We start from the raw sequence: 18,262 nt of genomic DNA, 5'->3' as shown, positions 1-18,262 counted from the left end.
TTTTTTAATAACCCTAAAATTATTCATCGAGTATATATTAGAACATTTCTAATATGACCAGCTACCAATTTCTTTACTTTCTAACAATATAGACCAATATATTGGAGACTAGGACTTAGTCCTCTACAAAATATTAAATCAGATTTATAAGAAGAGAAATTTCCTACCGATCTATTTGCACCTTTTTTACTCTATGGCATTCAATCATTTAACAGATACTTTTATGGTCCTTAGTTGTATTAAAGTCTTAATAAATACAATCAGTGCCTCTGATGTTAAAATATAATATATTATTTTACATAGAATGTTAAAAAAATATTTGTGTTTACGAATTGTAATTTATTTTTAGCTGGTACAATAACAGATGTTCTACTGAATCCCTGTTCTACTGAATTGAAGTTCTATTGAATACCTCTAATGCCCCATGGACAGGTCAAGCAAAACCTACCAACCCTGAAATACTAAGGCCAGGGAGAATAATCTAAGGCAAAATTTCACAACTGCTCAGACCCCAAGACAACTTAACATAGGCATCAGAAGAATGAATTTAGGCCACTATTCTATCTCCAAGAAACAATGTTGACAACTAAAACTGGAAAATTCTGACTGACATCCACTTATCAACATCATAGAGAAAAATACTAGGACAACAGTAGGCTGGAAGATCTTACCGCATAAGCTGTTTAATAATTTTGGACATACAAAATTCTTTTCCTCCTAGCTTTGTCCTGGGCCTTTGACTTAAGCCATTTTAAACTTCTTCACAGCTTCCCATAGCATGTTGTTTTGCCTCAAACATAGTTCATTTTTTCTCATCATAATATTATTAGCATGTGAAGGTGCTTCTTTATGAGGTGTAGGAGTGTTGTATACTGAAATCTAAACCATGCATGATCAAATTCTCACTTTATTTTTGGATCGTCTCAATTTTATGGTCAATGGATTATAAATATTTTTCACTTTCCCCTTATTATGGCTGTCATTTCATGAGGTGTTATGGGTTGAACTGTGTCCCCCAAAATGATATGTTGAAGTATAGCCCCCAATACTTCAAAATGTGACCTTATTTGGAAATAGGACCTTTAGAGGTAATCACTTTAGAATAAGGTCATTAAGATGGGCACTGTCCAATATGACTGCTGTCCTTATAAAAAAGGGAGATTTGACATGGAGGCAGACATGCACAGAGAGAAGATCATATGAGGACAGGTAGGGAGAAGTCAGCCATGTGTCTAGAAAGATTAATCTGCAAGTCAAGGAATGCCAGAAGCTAGAAGAGGCAAGGATGGATTCTCCCCTGGAACCATCAGAGATGCCAGCATAGACCTGATTTTGGAATTCTAGCCTCCAAAGCATGAGGCTATAAATTCCTGCTGTTTTAAGCTACCCATTTTTTGGTACTTTCTTACACCAATCCTAAGAAACTAAATCATGTGATATTTGCTACCTCTACACAATCTCTTAAATTTCCTGGCTTCACAAATTTTATTTTTCAAACTCATCCTGCACATTTGAATTATAAAACACTTTCCTCATCCATTATAGTAAAGACACCTCTGATCACTGCTCTAGTATATGCATCTTAAAAAACACTGTGGATATATCTGTCAAAATAATATTCTTCAGGGTTATATTTCACTGTTTGGAATGAAGTTGTTAGCCATGTACAGCAGTAACTGATCCTTGGCTTTAGTTAGGCTCCTTGCATCTTTCACAATGAAGAAGACCATCTACCCAAAGCAGTCCAGGTAGGAGGAATGCTCTGAAATACTGAAGAAAATCATTGTGATCATAGAAGTAAGTGATTTGAAAAATATTCCACTGCGAAGCCCTCCTAATCAGCCCTTGTGGATTTGTGTCATTATTTCTTAATGTCTCTTATTTTTATATTACTGTTATTCTAATCATTGTTGAGAAACAATCATGAGTGGAAAGGGATAGCAATTTGTCTAAAACCTCAGTTGCCCAGAAACCAGCTTAGTAACCAGAGATAAGTTCAAAAAGTTCTAACAGCAAAAATTCTGGACGTAGAATTCATTATGCTAAATGCATGCACCCAGATAGAAGGGAAATCCATTGGTCTCACATTCAAAGCCTATGCACCCTTAATTTATAGACAATTCTACAAGCAAAATCCACTCATTTTCAGATCAACTACACAGAAATGTAAGAAACTCCTAAAGTTTAACATATTTCATTTTATTTTTGAAGCAATGTCAATACATAAAATTCTAAATATATATAAAAATATGCACCAATAGCTTAAATTGCCTTTAAAAACTTCCATTAGCATTTTAACATTCTCTCTGCATTTTAATCTATGTATACATCTTTTATAATAAATGCTGTACATTTGCAGTATGTATTCTTTCTCCTTTATCACTGTGAGAAATGGACTATTGCCTGCCATATCAATAAACAAAGTATGTTACAGTTATCAGCGATTGCAGTCCTCTAACGTGAGCTGGTGAGTCCTGAGGAAACTCAGGAAGGAAAGAATACCTGCCATCTAGCAGCCATCAGACTGCAGCCACTCCCCATGGTGAGCCCTGAGGAAACTCAGGATGTGAAAACACAAGATACTGGCCCCAGAGAGCTGAGGTGTATATCAAAGGAATGATTTCAGTGAGCCCAGACTTTTGCATCTTCCCATACACAGAAAAGTGCTACATTCCTTAATTTGACATATCTGGTTGTTTTTTTTTTTTTAATTAACAATAATCTTTTGACTTTCAGACTACCTGCCCTTTGTTGCAAAACTCCTATATATTCTGGCTCTCCCCATCACATCCTTGGAGCAGTTCTCTCAGGGTTACTTGAGATGCTGCCTCCTAGGCTTGAAGTCCTAAAAATTCCTGCCAAGTAACAGATAACTCTCAACTTTTAGGTTGTGAACAATTTTTTAAGTTGACAACTGTATATTATATCAAAGATATTTTCCATGCCATTACTTGTTGGCCACCACAACCCCTCTAACGTCAACATAATATTCCATTAAAGTCCTTTATTTCATTCCATTAAACCTGTAGATTAAAATAAGGGTGGATGCTGCCTCTGATATCTAAATATCCATAGACAGCAGCAATCAGCGGCAGATGAACTGTGGCTTAGAGGAATGAGGTGAACGTTCATTAAAAGTTGATAGAGGAAGTCTAACATAACTATTCCTCAGTAGCTACTGGATGATTCATGGTAATACTGCATGGCTAGAGTCATTCAAAATCTCCAAATCCCCTATTTAAGAAGTCAAAAAAGCATTCAATATGAAAAACACTTCAGTCACATTTGTAGAATGTTTAAAAGTAAAGTGAGTTTTAGCTCAGACGGGTATATTTCAGATATGGAAAATGAAATCAGGAACAACACAGATGATGCTTGATTGGGACACACTAATTATATATTACACCTGGTTGCCCAGTTTCCAGCTTCATAGGGGGACAAAAGCACAATCAGCCATTCCATACACTGGGCAAAGAACCATGCACTGATCTGGAGGAAAAATCCCTGCTGGTAAGGAAAGATTAATATAACCTAATCCACAGGATTGCAAGGGGTCCATCCAGTTGTGGAAACTGCTTCATTTTGAAATGAAACTAGACTTTAAAACCCGCTGAAGAAACTCTCTTGTAAAACAGAAAACAAAACCGACAAAAACAACGACAAAAAGTGATCAGCGAGGTATTACTCTAATCATTAACATGTTTTAGTTGACTTTTAAAGATACATAGAAACATTTTCTTCTCATAAGAACAATTACGAATAACTAGGCCTATTTAAATTTAAACCCCATGCTAACTACTGGATTTGCATTAGATAAGGAAAAGGGAAATAGCATTTATTTTTTCAGAAGCATGAAATGAGACAATTGGTATGCATCACTCAACTTAATAAGTATAACATCCCTATGGAGTAACATTGTCTCCATTATTACAGATGAGGAAATTGAGTCAATAATAAATACACATGGCTAGTGAATGGAACATCCAGATTTAAAATGCCAATCTTACTCCAACGTGTTCTTAAGCAACATATTATACTAATTCTTCTATTCTATTAACCAGATAGGTCTTAAGTTCAGAGAACCACAAAAAATCCTTTGAAACTATTCACACCCAACTTTCCCCTCTGATTTAAACTTATCATAAAACAAAAACTCAAGCTGGAATTACTTCAGCTACCCTTGCATATCTCTCAAACTCATCAAAACACAATTCTCAACATCTGCATTCTAAGGACCAGAGGCAAAGGAAAAGAAGGTAAGAAGAGAAGTAAAGGAAAATAACTGAAAGAATAGTTCAGCTGAAAAAGAAAAAAGATACAAAAGAAGAGGAAGTAGATGAGAAAAGAGAGAAATATAGTTCTAATTCTCTACTTTTCAGCCAATGTATTGGAGAAATACACTTACACCACTATTGCCTGGAAATCGCTGATGAGGAAAAAATGTGCGTGTGTTCTTGTATTTCATCTATGCCATTTTTTAATGTCTTAGGCTATGTTTTGAGTCCTTTGAGATTTCTGAATGCTGACAAAATGAGTGGAGAAAGTAATTCTAGAATTTAGAGGAGGACAGATGAATCACAGATTACATATTTCATCAACTGTCATCTAAGTTTCAATTTTTCTTCAACACAAATCTTCAAGAAAGTCAGACTGTCTTCATATCTTGACTTCATGACCTCTTTAGTATTTGGTATAAAACTATTTTTTTAAAAGGAAGCAGAAGGAAAAGCAAGTGCACACTGTAACTCTGTGTGCTGTCCATGGTATTTGTCCTCACTGCCTTTGCAATACCATTACTTTTCAGTACAGGCAAAGTCCACTGATGACTGTGAGTCTATTTAGCACAAAAAGTAACATATTTTTGTATTTCACACACTTAAAAATAATCTAAGACATTAACAATACTTTTAAAGCATGGTAACTTAACCTAAAACCAAATGTCAAGGCTATTTTACAGGATACTCCAATATTTGGGTTCTGGAGTGGAGAATTCTAATTCATGGTGAAAAGGGAGGTTTCTCCACACCACCAAGCAATGCTCCAGACACCAGCTGAGCATTCTACAATTCAACTGAATTCTGACATTATCTACCCAAAGGTAGCATCAGATTCCACAGGTAAATAGTTCAATCCTACAAGACTGCCCTCCACTTTGGATGCCAATTGCAGGCTATAAAAAATTAATAAACAGAAACCTCAGTTAGAGTTGGGAGACCAGAAAGGAGAGCTCTCACAGATGGTGAAGATAGCAGAGCCCAACAGGATAGAGAAAGACTCCTCTTCTTTCCTGGCAAGGACTCAGCCAACGAAAAGGCACAGACTTTGTTTACTATACCCTCCTAACTTCCCTTTCCTCTCTATAAAAGTGTGCTCCTTTCCTTGCCCTGTGGGGACTTGCAGGTGGCTCACCATGGCTGCTGATCCCAAATTGCAATTCTCCACCAATCCTGAATAAACCTATCTTTGCTGGATAACTATCAGGCAGTTAATTAGTTTCAGGTCAACAAAGCCCAGGTTGTGACCAGTCTTTTGACTCATGTGCTACAAATTGGAGGTTCCAACAACCCACTCTAACTCAGGATGCCAATCTCAAGTGCATGTTGTTACCTGTACTTCTGACCAACTGGCTATAAATCATATTTCCATGACCTTTCCTTGGGTTTGATTAATTTGCTAGAGCATGTCTACTGGGAAAAAAAAAAAAAAAGCACAACATAAGAGCTGTGAGTTGAATTTTATTCAGAGTCTTACTAGAACTATAGCCCAGGAGATAGCCTCTCAGATAACTCTGAGGAACTGCTCCAAAGAGGGGGGGAAAGAGCCAAGAGCCAGCATATATATTTTGGGGGGGGGAGGACAGTGGTCCTGGGAAATAAATGTAATAAAATATATATCTTGGGGGGGCGGGGCAGGGAGTTGTTGGCAGGAAGTTTAGAACTGGTGCGCTGCGCTCATCCTGCTGTCTCTTGTTCCGCCTGCTCCCTTTGTGCTCACATTCTGCCCTGCCATGCCCTGCTGTCAAGAGGCACAAGTCATCTCCCCCAGCAAACGGGCCCGGCCTGCGGAGGAGGGCGGCATGCGGCTCCGCTTTGTCCGGCTTTCGGAGCTCGCCACCGCTCCGACCAAGGGGTCTGAGCGCGCCGCGGGCTATGACCTATACAGTGCCTGTGATTACACAGTACCACCTATGGAGAAAGCCCTTGTGAAAAGAGACATTCAGATAGCTCTTCCTTCTGGGTGCTATGGGAGAGTAGCTCCACGTTCTGGCTTGGCTGCAAAACACTTCATAGATGTAGGAGCTGGTGTCATAGATGAAGATCATAGAGGAAATGTTGTTGTTGTACTGTTTAATTTTGGCAAAGAAAAGTTCGAAGTCAAAAAGGGTGATCGAATTGCACAGCTCATTTGTGAACGGATATTTTACCCAGAAATAGAGGAAGTTCAAGTTTTAGATGACACTGAAAGGGGTTCAGGAGGTTTTGGTTCCACTGGAAATAATTAAAATTTATGACAAGAACAGAAAATGAGAAAATATACTTTTTCCTTGAAAATAAAGGCTTTGCTTAAAGTGAAAATATATATATATATATATATATATATATATATATATATATATATATATATATATATATCTTTGTAAAAGATTACTGCTTATCACAAAATCCTGGTACTTCAGGTTAATGGTTTTAGTGCTTATCTACGTATGGGAAGATTCAAGAATCTTGTGTCTTGAAACTCTTCTCAGGGCACACTGTTGGTGGGGCTCTTCAGTGGGTTGCATTTTAACCTTTCTTCAACTGGATGATGAGCAAGATTCTTTGTTCTTTTTGCTTACAAGCAGCTCACAGAACACAGGAAACTCATTTACCCACTAAATTACCAGTATGTTATAAAAAGATATAATTCAGGAATAGCCAGATGTAAGAGATACACAGGGCGGTATGGGGAAAGGGTATGGAGCTCCAATGCTCTCTCTGAGTTTGTCAATCTCCCCAAACTCCACCTGTCCACCAACCTAAAAGCTCTTTGGGTTTTTATAAAGGCTTCATTACATAAGCATGAGAGATGAAGTCTTGTCCAGTGGTGACCATTTCAACCTCTAGCCCCTCACCCCTCCCCAGAGGTCAAGGGGTGGAACTTAAAGTTACAACTCTTCAATCACATGGTTGTTTTTTCTGGCAACCAGCCCCCATCCTTAGGTGACCTGGGGGCATTTCAAAAGTCACCTCATTAACATTAAAAAAGACACCTTTATCTCTCTCACCACTTAGGAAGTTCTGAGTGTTTTAGAAGCTCAGGGCTAGAAATGGGACAAAGACCAAACACATGTTTCTTTTTATAAATCACAACATCACATCCAGCAAAGATTCAGGATTCAAGATCTATGCATGACACTTCCTCTTGCTGGGTGACATGAGGCAATTTATTTAAGCTTTCAGTTTTCTGTATGTTGTGGGAGGAAAAAAAAACCTCAAAACTTTCTTCTACCCTTTGAGTTTCTTCTGGACGGTCTAAGAATTAAACTGACATGAGACAAATTAACAGGAGAAAATCAAATTTTATTTTGTATGTATGGGAACCCCACATATATGAGAGGGTCAAAGACCCCACATACATGAGAAGTTCAAAGAGAGAACAATAAGATATATATGACATCTTGAGCTAAGAAATAGGCTAGGGGCCTGAGGCTTCCAAGGACAGGAGGGTAATTTACAGGACAATAAGAAGAGCAGATGTTGGGTAATTAGATGTTTGCCTTGACTTACAGATGGACCATTCAGATAAAATTTATCTCTGGTAATAACTCTTATTCTGGGAAAGACCAATTTAAATTCTTCTAAGTAGTTAAGCAGGGGCAGAAATTTCTCTTCAATCCACAGGGTCTCAATTGCCTTTAGCTCAAAATAATTTTCATGCAGAAGTAACATATTTGGGGGAGGTTTGTTCTGAAACCCTTCAATCTAAAATATAGATAATAGTACCCACCTCCTAGGATTGCTATGATGATTAAGGAAGATGATTCTTAAAAAATACATAACATGGTATTATCCTATAAAGAGTGCATTCAATAAAAACATTCAGTTTTACTCTCATGTTTATTATTATTAGTGGTATCACCAAGGTGAAGTAACTGGAGAAAATGATCTCACACATCCATAGACATCTAGAAGCATATCACCCCTATGCTATTTAGTATAGAATTTTGATTATTCCAATTTGTTAATTACCAATTTTGTTAAAAACTGAACATGCATCAAGTTAGGTGAAGAAAAATATTATTATTTGTGAAATATTAAAATAGAACGTATTTTGTATGTGGTTTCTGGGCATTTGAAAGGAGATTCTAAACTTATGCTGTCCAATATCTGCCTGAATGAGCATTCAGGAACAAAATGTCTCAACAGTCCTATACCAGAGAGGCTGAGTACAACCAGCACCCTTAGGACCACTGGAAGGGAGTCTGTTTGAGCCTCTAAAGAATGTTTCTGGGCTCTATATCTCTGGAAACACATACAGATACCTTGAATCACTGCACTGCTGTGTTATTTGCAAATCAGTGTTGATGCAACAAAAAAGTGATACATCTACAATGTTATCTTGAAGAAAGAGGGCTTTCATCCTGGAATAAAGTACAATTTACTAATTCAAGATGACTCTTGAACTGCTCAATATGAAGCCAAATTATGAAAATATCATGTAACCAAGCCTTCTAGTTCTTATCAGCAATTCTCTTTCTCACTGTATGAAGAAAATCAATACACAAAAGAAGTGATACTGGCATGACTGTGAAACCATGCACCTCAGACTGGGACTTGAACCCACATGCCAGGACTCGAACCCAGGCTAAAGTCAGATTGGGACTTGAACCCATGTGGCTGGGACTTGAATCTGACCAAAACCCACAGTCTTCCCACTGAGATCACACACCTGGTTTCAGGACATAATGAAGCTCAGGTTCTTGATGTCTCATCACAGAAAGAATTCAGTGAGACACAAAGTGATAGGTAAGAACTGGATTTATTTAGAGAGAAACACACTCCACAGAAAGAGTGTGGGCCAACTCAGAAGATGAGAAGGGCACCAGGGTATGGGGTTGTCAGTTTTTATAGGGGTGGGTAATTTCATAGGCTAATGAGTAGGAGGAGTATTCCAGCTATTTCAGGAAGGGGCGAGGATTTCCAGGAATTGGGCCATCTCCCACTGTTTGATCCTTATGGTTGGCCTTGGAAATTGTCATGGCGCCTGTGGGTGTGTCATTTAGCTTGCTGATGGGTTACAGTGAGCATATATTGAGGCTCAAGGTCTGGTGGAAGTCGACTTGTCCGCCATCTTGGGCCCATTTGGTTCTAATCAGTTTATGTCATGTCCTTGGGCTATGTCATTCTTTCAAAGGCTTTGCCCTGCCCCCTTCCCTGCTGTTTCAACTATGTCACCACTAAGAATTCATTTTATTATCCTATGTCTAATGTTAACCAATTAAAATATAATTAAAATATATATATATATAATTTAATATATTAAATTAAAATGTACAAGTTTCCTGCTTGTGACTTGCTAAATTACAGTCATGTTATAAAGCTGTGATAACACAGTCTGTCATAGAAATGCTGAGATCCACAAAAGAAGAGACGCTAAAGGGCATTATTATAAGAATTGGTTTGTGGTGCATCCTTCTACAATTACCAGAAATATCTAAGGAAAATCATTATGAGTTCATTTGAGAAAGTTCTCAAAAGTGAATTAAAATTTAGTGTGGGTATTATCGCTTACTGAGCATTTCTGAAGAATCAGATTGAGGTTTCTCCAAGTAAGGTAAAGCGTCACTAGGCATGATATCACAATAAAGAGAACAATAAAACTCTTCAATCAGTAGTAGCCATACATTACATATGTTGAAGAAAAAAAAAAATCTTGCAGTTGCATCACTTGTATTAAGTTTGTAAAAAAAACCTTGCTCTTGCATCATTTGTATTAAGTTTGGGCACCATAAAGTAAGGAAAAGAACTGTACTCTAATGAAAAGGGAGGTATGTCTTTCATTTCAAAACCTCCATTTAAAGCTTCCATTTTGTCAGACTTAAACTTCTACTTTTTCAACTGCTTTAGGACTTTTAAGTTGCAAACATGTTCTCTTAACTTTTAAGTTGCAATTATCCTTCCAATTTCTTTTTTAACTTCTGAGCAATCTATTTTATTCCACTGAAAAGAAGTTGAAATTTAAGTCAAATACCACTTTTGTTCAACAAGACTTTGATAATGTAATGGTTTAGTCATCTTTATTATGCTCAAAAAAAAAAGTCTCTAATGTATTACTCTGTAATAATCCAGTTTAGACAGTCAAAACTAGTGAGTTGGACATCTCTTTCCTAAAATTATTCCCATTATTTTACTTTAATTTATGGCTCGTATATTCCTACATTTTAAAATATCAGAGTTAATTCTGCATTACACTTGAAAAAGTTTACAAATTGCAAATATAAAGTATTATTAACAACATTTATCAAAAAAGAAGAAACCAAGTGCTACAGTCGCTATTATTTTTAAATGTCCTCTGGATATAATGTGAGTCATTGTGTCATGATTTTATCTCTGTATCTGTGACTAACTTGTTTCATTTGTTGTAATTTGGTGTTATTAAAATCATATCTTGGTATCAGTTCCCATCTGTGACTTCTAACTTTTCTCTTGCAATGGCCATAGGCTGCAGCGAAATCTTAATTCACCATTCATGACCACGGTCTGTTGGTCACAAAGGAAATTAGTCATGAGACCAGGAATAAGTTAATGCAAAGTCACCATCTATATTACTGAAGTATTTTTGAAAGTCAGGTATGTAAGTCTATTCATGATGGGTAACACATTATTAACATCATTACATGTAATTTAGATTCATAGCCTTTAAAACATACTAAAAAACTAGAAAATACTAGTAAGCATCATCGGCTTTTAGCTTCTAAGTATGCATTATAATAAGAGTAATAAAAATCTATTTTTCCTCAGAAGCTGAATCCTGTGATGTATAAAATAAATTAAGATCGTGCCATACACAAGTTTTCACTGATCTTATACAGCAACCTTCAGTTTTCTGGTAGGTGACCATGTGCAGTAATTTGTCATAAACTAACAGTCTCACATGCTGAGAGTGCTGCTAGACTGCTGTAGGGGAAGTTAGTTTGATGAAATACAAATGAAAACTGTAATAGAAAATTCATCCCAGAACAAATGACTTCCACTGTGCCCAGCCATAAACTCCATGAGGACAGAAGCTCCCCTGCTCATACTACGTATTTCTTCATCAGGATTTAAATTGGTCTTTCCCAGAATAAGAGTGATTACCAGAGATAAATTTTATCTGAATGGTCCTTTAATCCTATCTTTAAAATCCTTTGTACTAAACGGGTAATTTAGTGAGTAAATGGATTTCCTGAGGTCTGTGAGTCACTTTAACAAATTAATCAAACCCAAGGAGGGGACCATGGGAACCTCTGAAGCATAGGTAACAACCTGGGTTTGCAATTGTCCTCTGAAGTAGAGGGCAGTCTTGTGGGACTGAGCCCCTTACTTATCAGTGGGATCTGATACTATCTCTGGGTAGCTAGAATTGAGTTGTATTGTCGGACACAGAATTGAGTTGTATTGTCAGACACACAGCTAGTGTCCAGAACATTGGTTGGTGGTATGGGGACACCACCTCCCTCCACACATTGGAATTGAGTCCAGAACCCAAAGAATGAGTAAACATTATTTTACTATGTTTTTGGAGTGTATGAGTTGTATGCTTGTTTACTAGAATATATTATATAAAATGTATACTAGGGCTATAAAGATGCAGGAGACTCTGAACAAGGAAAGAGTTTAGTCTACTATCTTTTATCCTATCCCAGGCTGTGGTCCTCTAGGAGTTTTGTGGTATATGATCAATCACCAGCTCTCAAGGACTGCAGGTACCCACTGTGTCCTTAAGAAAGAAGGCCCTGGTGTGCCCCTCTTAGACTTTCTTAAGTGTACGGATGTATCAGGTTCAACGAAATTCTTAAATGTGTTCATTTGATTTAAATATATGAAACACCTGACTCTTCATCCCCAAGAGCTTCTAAATGAATGAAAAAGAAAAATTTTATGGGCCCTTGATTATACATCAGGGGATTTTGTTCAATACAGTATGAATCTTTTATAGGGCTTTAATCCAGTTTGAGAGAAAAAAAAAAAACCAAAACCTAGGAGAGCATACAAGGACTAAAGATTCCCTCCTCTTCTCTTTCCCCTCTCCTCTCTCCCTCTCTCTCATATACACCATGTTTCTCATTATAGCATTGGATTTTATATGTAGTCTATGGTCCATAGACTCACACACACACAGGCGTAAAAGCTGATACATTATTATCTACTATAACCCATATTTTATTCAGATTTCCTTCATTTTTAACTAATCTTCGTTTTCTACTTTCTATTTCAGAATCCCATCCAGAATACTACATAAGTAGTGGTCTTATCTTTTTAGGCTCCTCTTGAAGTAACAGTTTCTCAGATTTTCCTTGTTTTTGATGACAGAGTTTTGAGGAGTATTGGTCAGGTATTTTTATAGAATGTGCCTCAGTTGGGATTTGTCTGATGTTTAATCGAGCATAGTAAAGGAATTCTGGGCAGAAGACCACAGTGATAAAATCTATAGACATTACATTCTAATCACATCATATCAAGGCTATATATTACCAGCGTAACTTATCACTGTTGATGTTGATCTGATCTTTTGGTTGAGGTAGTCTTTTTCAGGCTTGTTCACTGTAAAGTTATTCCTTTATTCCCCTTTCCATAAGGTATTCTTTAGAAAAAAGCCATTCTGTTCAGCACATCTTAAGGAGTAGGGAGTTTTGCTCCACTTCTTGAGGGCAAAATAGCTACATATATTATTTGGAATTCTTCTGCACAGAGGATTTTTCTATTCTCATCATTTACTTATTTATTCAATCATTTATGTCAGTATGGACTCATGGATATTTATTTTATACTTTGGGTTCTAATCCATTACTACTTTATTGTTTTGTTCCTCAAATTATTTCAACTTTGGCTATTTCAACCTTTCAGTTAGCTGTTGAATCCCTTTCACATATTCTATTAGTGTGTGTGTGTGTGTTTGTGTCTGTGTGTGTGGTATGTGTGTGGGGTGCGGGGGAATGAGAATTACCTAACTTTCTAGCACTACACTACACAATGCTGCAAGCTCATGTTGCATATTCCCTGCCCAATTCTTAGAATTAGCCATTTTCCAAGGAAAATGGCTAATTGTCTTTATTAAAGAATGGTATTAAAAACTGATATCTGAGTGCTACATCTACTCATTGTAACTAGAGCATCATTGCTTCTAGGCTCTCTTAGTTGATAGAGCAAGGAAATATATGTGTCTATAAACATATCTATAAATGTTTCCCTATTTAGCCATCTGTATCTATATTAACCTAAACAAAAGTTCATGCTGATCCCTCCAACATTAATCCATTACCATGTGGATTATGCATAATTCTAACTTCTTTCTTATCTGTAACCTCCTACTCCAGCAATGAAAATCCTGGCTCTCACCATCCACCATCTATTTATTTAATACAATATATAGGTATAGTAGCTTCAGAATTATTAAATGTACCCCTGTGATAAACAACTTTATCAACTAGTATAGTGTTTATGTAGCCTTCCTTTAAGTAAGAATAAAATGACTTTATTCTTACAGAAGTCGTCTTCAAAATTGCTTAGTTCAGCATCATTTCCCCCATCCTCTTCTGTTAGGTTGCTTCATACATTTGTAATACAGTTAGATTCTCCTGTCACATTCTACATTCCATCCTGGGTTCCCTCGACCTCTCAAATGACATTTTAAATTTTTTGCACATATTAAAATTTACTTTCTGATGTGAAATTCTATGGATTTTGACAAATGCATAATGTCACTCACCATTATTGTCATCTTTCATTATAGATTCTACAAAATATTTCCTCAAAACTTTCAAGGTCATCAAAAACAAGAAAACTCTCAGAAACTGTCACACCAAGAGGAGCCTAAGGAGATATGACTGCTAAATGTAATCTAGTATCCTGGCATAGAAAAAGTAGATTAGGTAAAAATGAAGGAAATCTGAGTAAAAGATGGGTTACAGTGGATAATAATGTATCAATACTGATTCATTAATTCTGACAATGTACACATTAATGCAAGCTGTTAATATTGATAGTAGGGAAAACTGGGTATGTGCTATATGGGAATTCTCTCTACTATCTTTGAAATTTTCTGTAAATATAAAACGATACTTAAATTAAAATTTTATTAAAATTAATTACATCAAAATAAATCTATCAATTCAAAGTAATTCATATCAAACTCCTCAAAGGATTTTTTTAATAGATAAGCTAATTCTTAAAATACTAAGAAAATGTTCAAAATTAGCAAATAATTATAGAAGAACAGGGTCAGAGGACTGATTTTAATGACTGGCAGTAATTATTAAAATTATTTTAATAACACAGTTATATTATATTTTAGTAATAATATAATTACTGGGAAACATGGTCTATTTAATAAATATGCTGAGATAAATTGTCATTCAATAAAAACAATTTGGGACTCCCCTGGTGGTCCAGTGATTGAGACTCTGCACTTCCACTGCAGGGGGAGCAGGTTCGATCCCCGCTTGGGGAACTAGGATCCTGCATGCTGAATGGTGTAACCAAAAAAAAAAAAAAGAAAAAAGAAAACAATTAACTTGGATCTACACCTTACAGTAAAAATAAGTGTCATGGGCATTAAAACACTAAATGTGAAAATTTTAAATCCTCTAGAACAAAATAGAAGAGAATAATTTAAAAAATACAGCATAGTGAGAGATTTTTTTAAACATATTTTTTTAAACATATTTTTTAAAGATAGAAACCAAAATGGTGGCACTCAATTAATTCAACTATACTGAAAAATGAGTCTCTGTTCATCACAAAGTAAGTGAAAAATCAAACCACAGACAATAAGAAAATGATTTCTAACCAGGTGGATTCAGAAGGACAAGGACCAAGGTTATATAAAGAACTCCCACTATATAACATAAGAAAACAAACTGCAAATAGTTAAGAAAAATAGAGAGGTGGCAAAAACTCTGAATGGGCAGGTCACTGAAAAGGAAAATAAAAATAGGAATTTGAACAGATAATCTGTCTCATCATCTGTGAGGACAATCTAAATTAAAACTATGTGAAACAATCAAAAGCCTGAAAGCATCAGAGGATATGGAGCCACAAGACTTCTCCCTCATTGCTGGAGGAATTTAATTGACACCACCATTCTAGAGGAGAATTGGAATATCCATTACGTTAAAGATGCCAGTACCCTACTATCCAAGAATTCAGTATCTATTCACATATATTAGAGCAGTACTTTAAAAAACACATTAACCATCATTCACAGTAAAAAAATCATTTTTATATTGCAATGCTGTACACACATAGTTAGAGGAAAAAGGAATTTTCATGAAACAATATCCTTACATGTGTGATACCTTTGAATATTTTCTTTTATTCTCTTTTCCCTTGCCATTTCACTTCATTCCTTTGTATTTCAATTTTTTAAGATCAAGGACACATGTACAAGCATATATATTGCTGAGTTTTTGTAATGAGAAAGTGAAATACTTAGCTATTTATCAAGAGAATAATGGATATAGAGTGAAATTAATGAAGTAGGGAAAATTGCATCAACATAAATAAAACTCAAAAATACATTGATACAATTTAACTACAGAATGATACTTTTATGTAAAATTTAAAAACATACAAAACAAAATTATATATTTTGGGGTACAAACATACTTGATAAAAATCCAAAATATTCACAGCACTGATAAACTTTAAATTTGGGATAGTGGTTACCTCCAGGAAGTAAAGGAGATAGGACAATGGAATTGAGAAATTGTATAAAGGAGGTTTGAATTATATTTGTAGTATTATTTCTTAAGCTAGAAGGTGGGCACTTGGGCACACTATTTTTAGTGTGCTTAAAATATTTCATTATAATAAAAAAGGAATGCAATATATGGATATAATTATAAAGAGAAATCTCTAAGACTATTGTAACCCTTATCTTTGCATTATAACTCTATTCAAGCTCAAATAATTCATTCAAACTTTGTTGCCCTTCTAGAGTTAAGATATGGCATATTTTCCACCATTTCATTGAGGGAATTCTTCATATTTCTATCTGGATTTGAACCTTCATTAAGCTATCATAAACTGCTCAGTTTTCCTTGCTACTGAACACCCTGAACTGAACTGATCATTTTTTTAATACAGAAGAAAATGATTTTGCATAAACACAGTATCTCACCAAATTTCTACTTGTAAATCTGGACTGAGTTGCATGTGGATATTACTCAAGCTGAATCTGTTTAAATATTAAGTTTAACTCAAGCAGATAGACGCTTCCGTTTTTAGGTATTTGAACAAAAAATGAAGTATCTTTGAAAATGAAATCAGGAAGCTGAGGAGTGTGAGCTGAGTCATTTAATTTAGAGGAATAGTACATCTAGACAGCATTGTAATAGCCCAGTCACACAGAATTTAATGTGTAGATCTTTGTTATATTTTTATAAGTTCACAGGCAGATCTGATTTAGTTAAATCAATGCTTAGCTTTCAAGGTACACTCCATCTATTTAAAATCATAAATCAAATTGATGACAAACATTATCAATGACCTTACAGTATATCTGTGTCTTGGTTAACTGATGTCCACTTGGAAAAGACAGATGACAGAACAGTAGGGGCTATTTGATATAATGAAGACTGATAGCTTCTGCCTTGGTAGAGTGAAGCACATTTGCCATCCATCTAGATTACAGCAGTTCATTTCAGACAGAATCAGACAAAATAAGAAAGTACAACGAAAGGAGATGTACTCTCAAAAAAATCTCAATACAGTAACTTAAAATGTCAGCAAGTGGAATTTTTATGTTAAATACATCTAAGTGAGGAAGGACAAAAAAAGAAAGCATGAGTAGTATTTTCCTCTAATTCGATTGATAGATATTGATTCACCACATGCTTTTTTAAAATTTCTAAAATATGTTACATTTTGGTGTACAAAAACGTTTTCTATATGTAAAATTCACCATTCAATATCAAAAATAGAACATTACTCATATCATTGCAAATATTAGTACGTTTCTCATCAATTTCATCCATTGCCTATAGCATGACCTCTATAATCCAGAAGAAAAAATAAAAAACTGGTGAACTGGCAAACAACAACAAAAAAGGAAAACATGAATAATAATGTAAATTTAAAGATAATACAGGGAGCTCCCTGGTGGCTAGTGGTTAGGGTTCTGGGCTTTCACTGCCATGGTCGGGTCTTAATCTTTGGTGGGGAAACTGAGATCCTACAAGGCACACAGTGTAGCCATAAAAACAAAAACCACAAAGTACAAAGAAAATACAATGCTCTTCCTTAGAAAATGAAACCCTAAAACTTAATAACATCATCAATGAATTATGAAAACTTTTAAGAAAGGAATAATTCTAATCATACACAATATCTTCCAAATGAGAGAAAAAGAAAGATCACCACTCTGAACAAGTAAATACTGACATTGATATCAGCAAAGTATTTGCTTTAGGATAGCAAATACTGACATTGATATCAAATTTGGTTGAGCACAGTATGAAAATAGAAAATACAAGATTGATTTAGGATTTGAATATCAGTGCAATTATTACATTAACACAGTGTGGTCATCTGAACTGATGCAAAATAAAAATACATTTAGTAAAAGTCACTATTCATTCTTGATAAAACAACTTTTAGCAAATAGTTACAGAAGGTGATTTTTTTAATCTAAAAAGGATAATTCAATAAAATAAACGTCATAAAAATCATCATACATGTTGGTGACATGTTTAAAGTTTTGTCTCTGATGATAGGAACAAAAGATGGATACTCTTATCATCTCTTTATGCAACTTTGTACCTAAACAATGATAAAAGGTAGGGAAAAAAATGAAATGTAACGGTTGGAGAAACTAACGGTTATAGGTTATACTGTTATTTAAGAAGAAAATCTAAAAGTATTTGCAGATAAGTTATTACACTAATAAAGCAATCTAGCAATATTGCTAAATATAAACTCAATATTAAAAACCTGCATTTCTGGGCTTCCCTGGTGGCGCAGTGGTTGAGAGTCCACCTGCCGATGCAGGGGACGCGGGTTCGCGCCCCAGTCCGGGAAGATCC

General features: G+C 35.4%; 1 protein-coding gene and 1 long non-coding RNA gene across 4 annotated transcripts in view; one reads left to right on the top strand and one right to left on the bottom strand.

Annotated features, from left to right (window-relative positions):
* LOC307191442 overlaps nucleotides 1-18,262 on the bottom strand; it is a 271,519-nt gene that overhangs the window by 124,872 nt on the left and 128,385 nt on the right. The gene's annotated exons all lie outside the window — the stretch shown is intronic.
* On the top strand, nucleotides 5,982-6,551 carry LOC307191654 (deoxyuridine 5'-triphosphate nucleotidohydrolase, mitochondrial-like). Its single transcript, XM_079931809.1, has one exon. It carries the CDS (start codon nucleotides 6,008-6,010, stop codon nucleotides 6,500-6,502), a length of 495 nt encoding a protein of 164 aa, XP_079787935.1. The 5' UTR covers nucleotides 5,982-6,007; the 3' UTR covers nucleotides 6,503-6,551.

The sequence above is a fragment of the Stenella coeruleoalba genome, assembly GCF_951394435.1.
Source record: "Stenella coeruleoalba genome assembly, chromosome: 9".
In the NCBI taxonomy this organism is placed as follows: Eukaryota; Metazoa; Chordata; class Mammalia; order Artiodactyla; family Delphinidae; genus Stenella; species Stenella coeruleoalba.
Note: the sequence above shows the minus strand (reverse complement) of the source record. Positions and strands in the feature narration are given on the sequence as shown.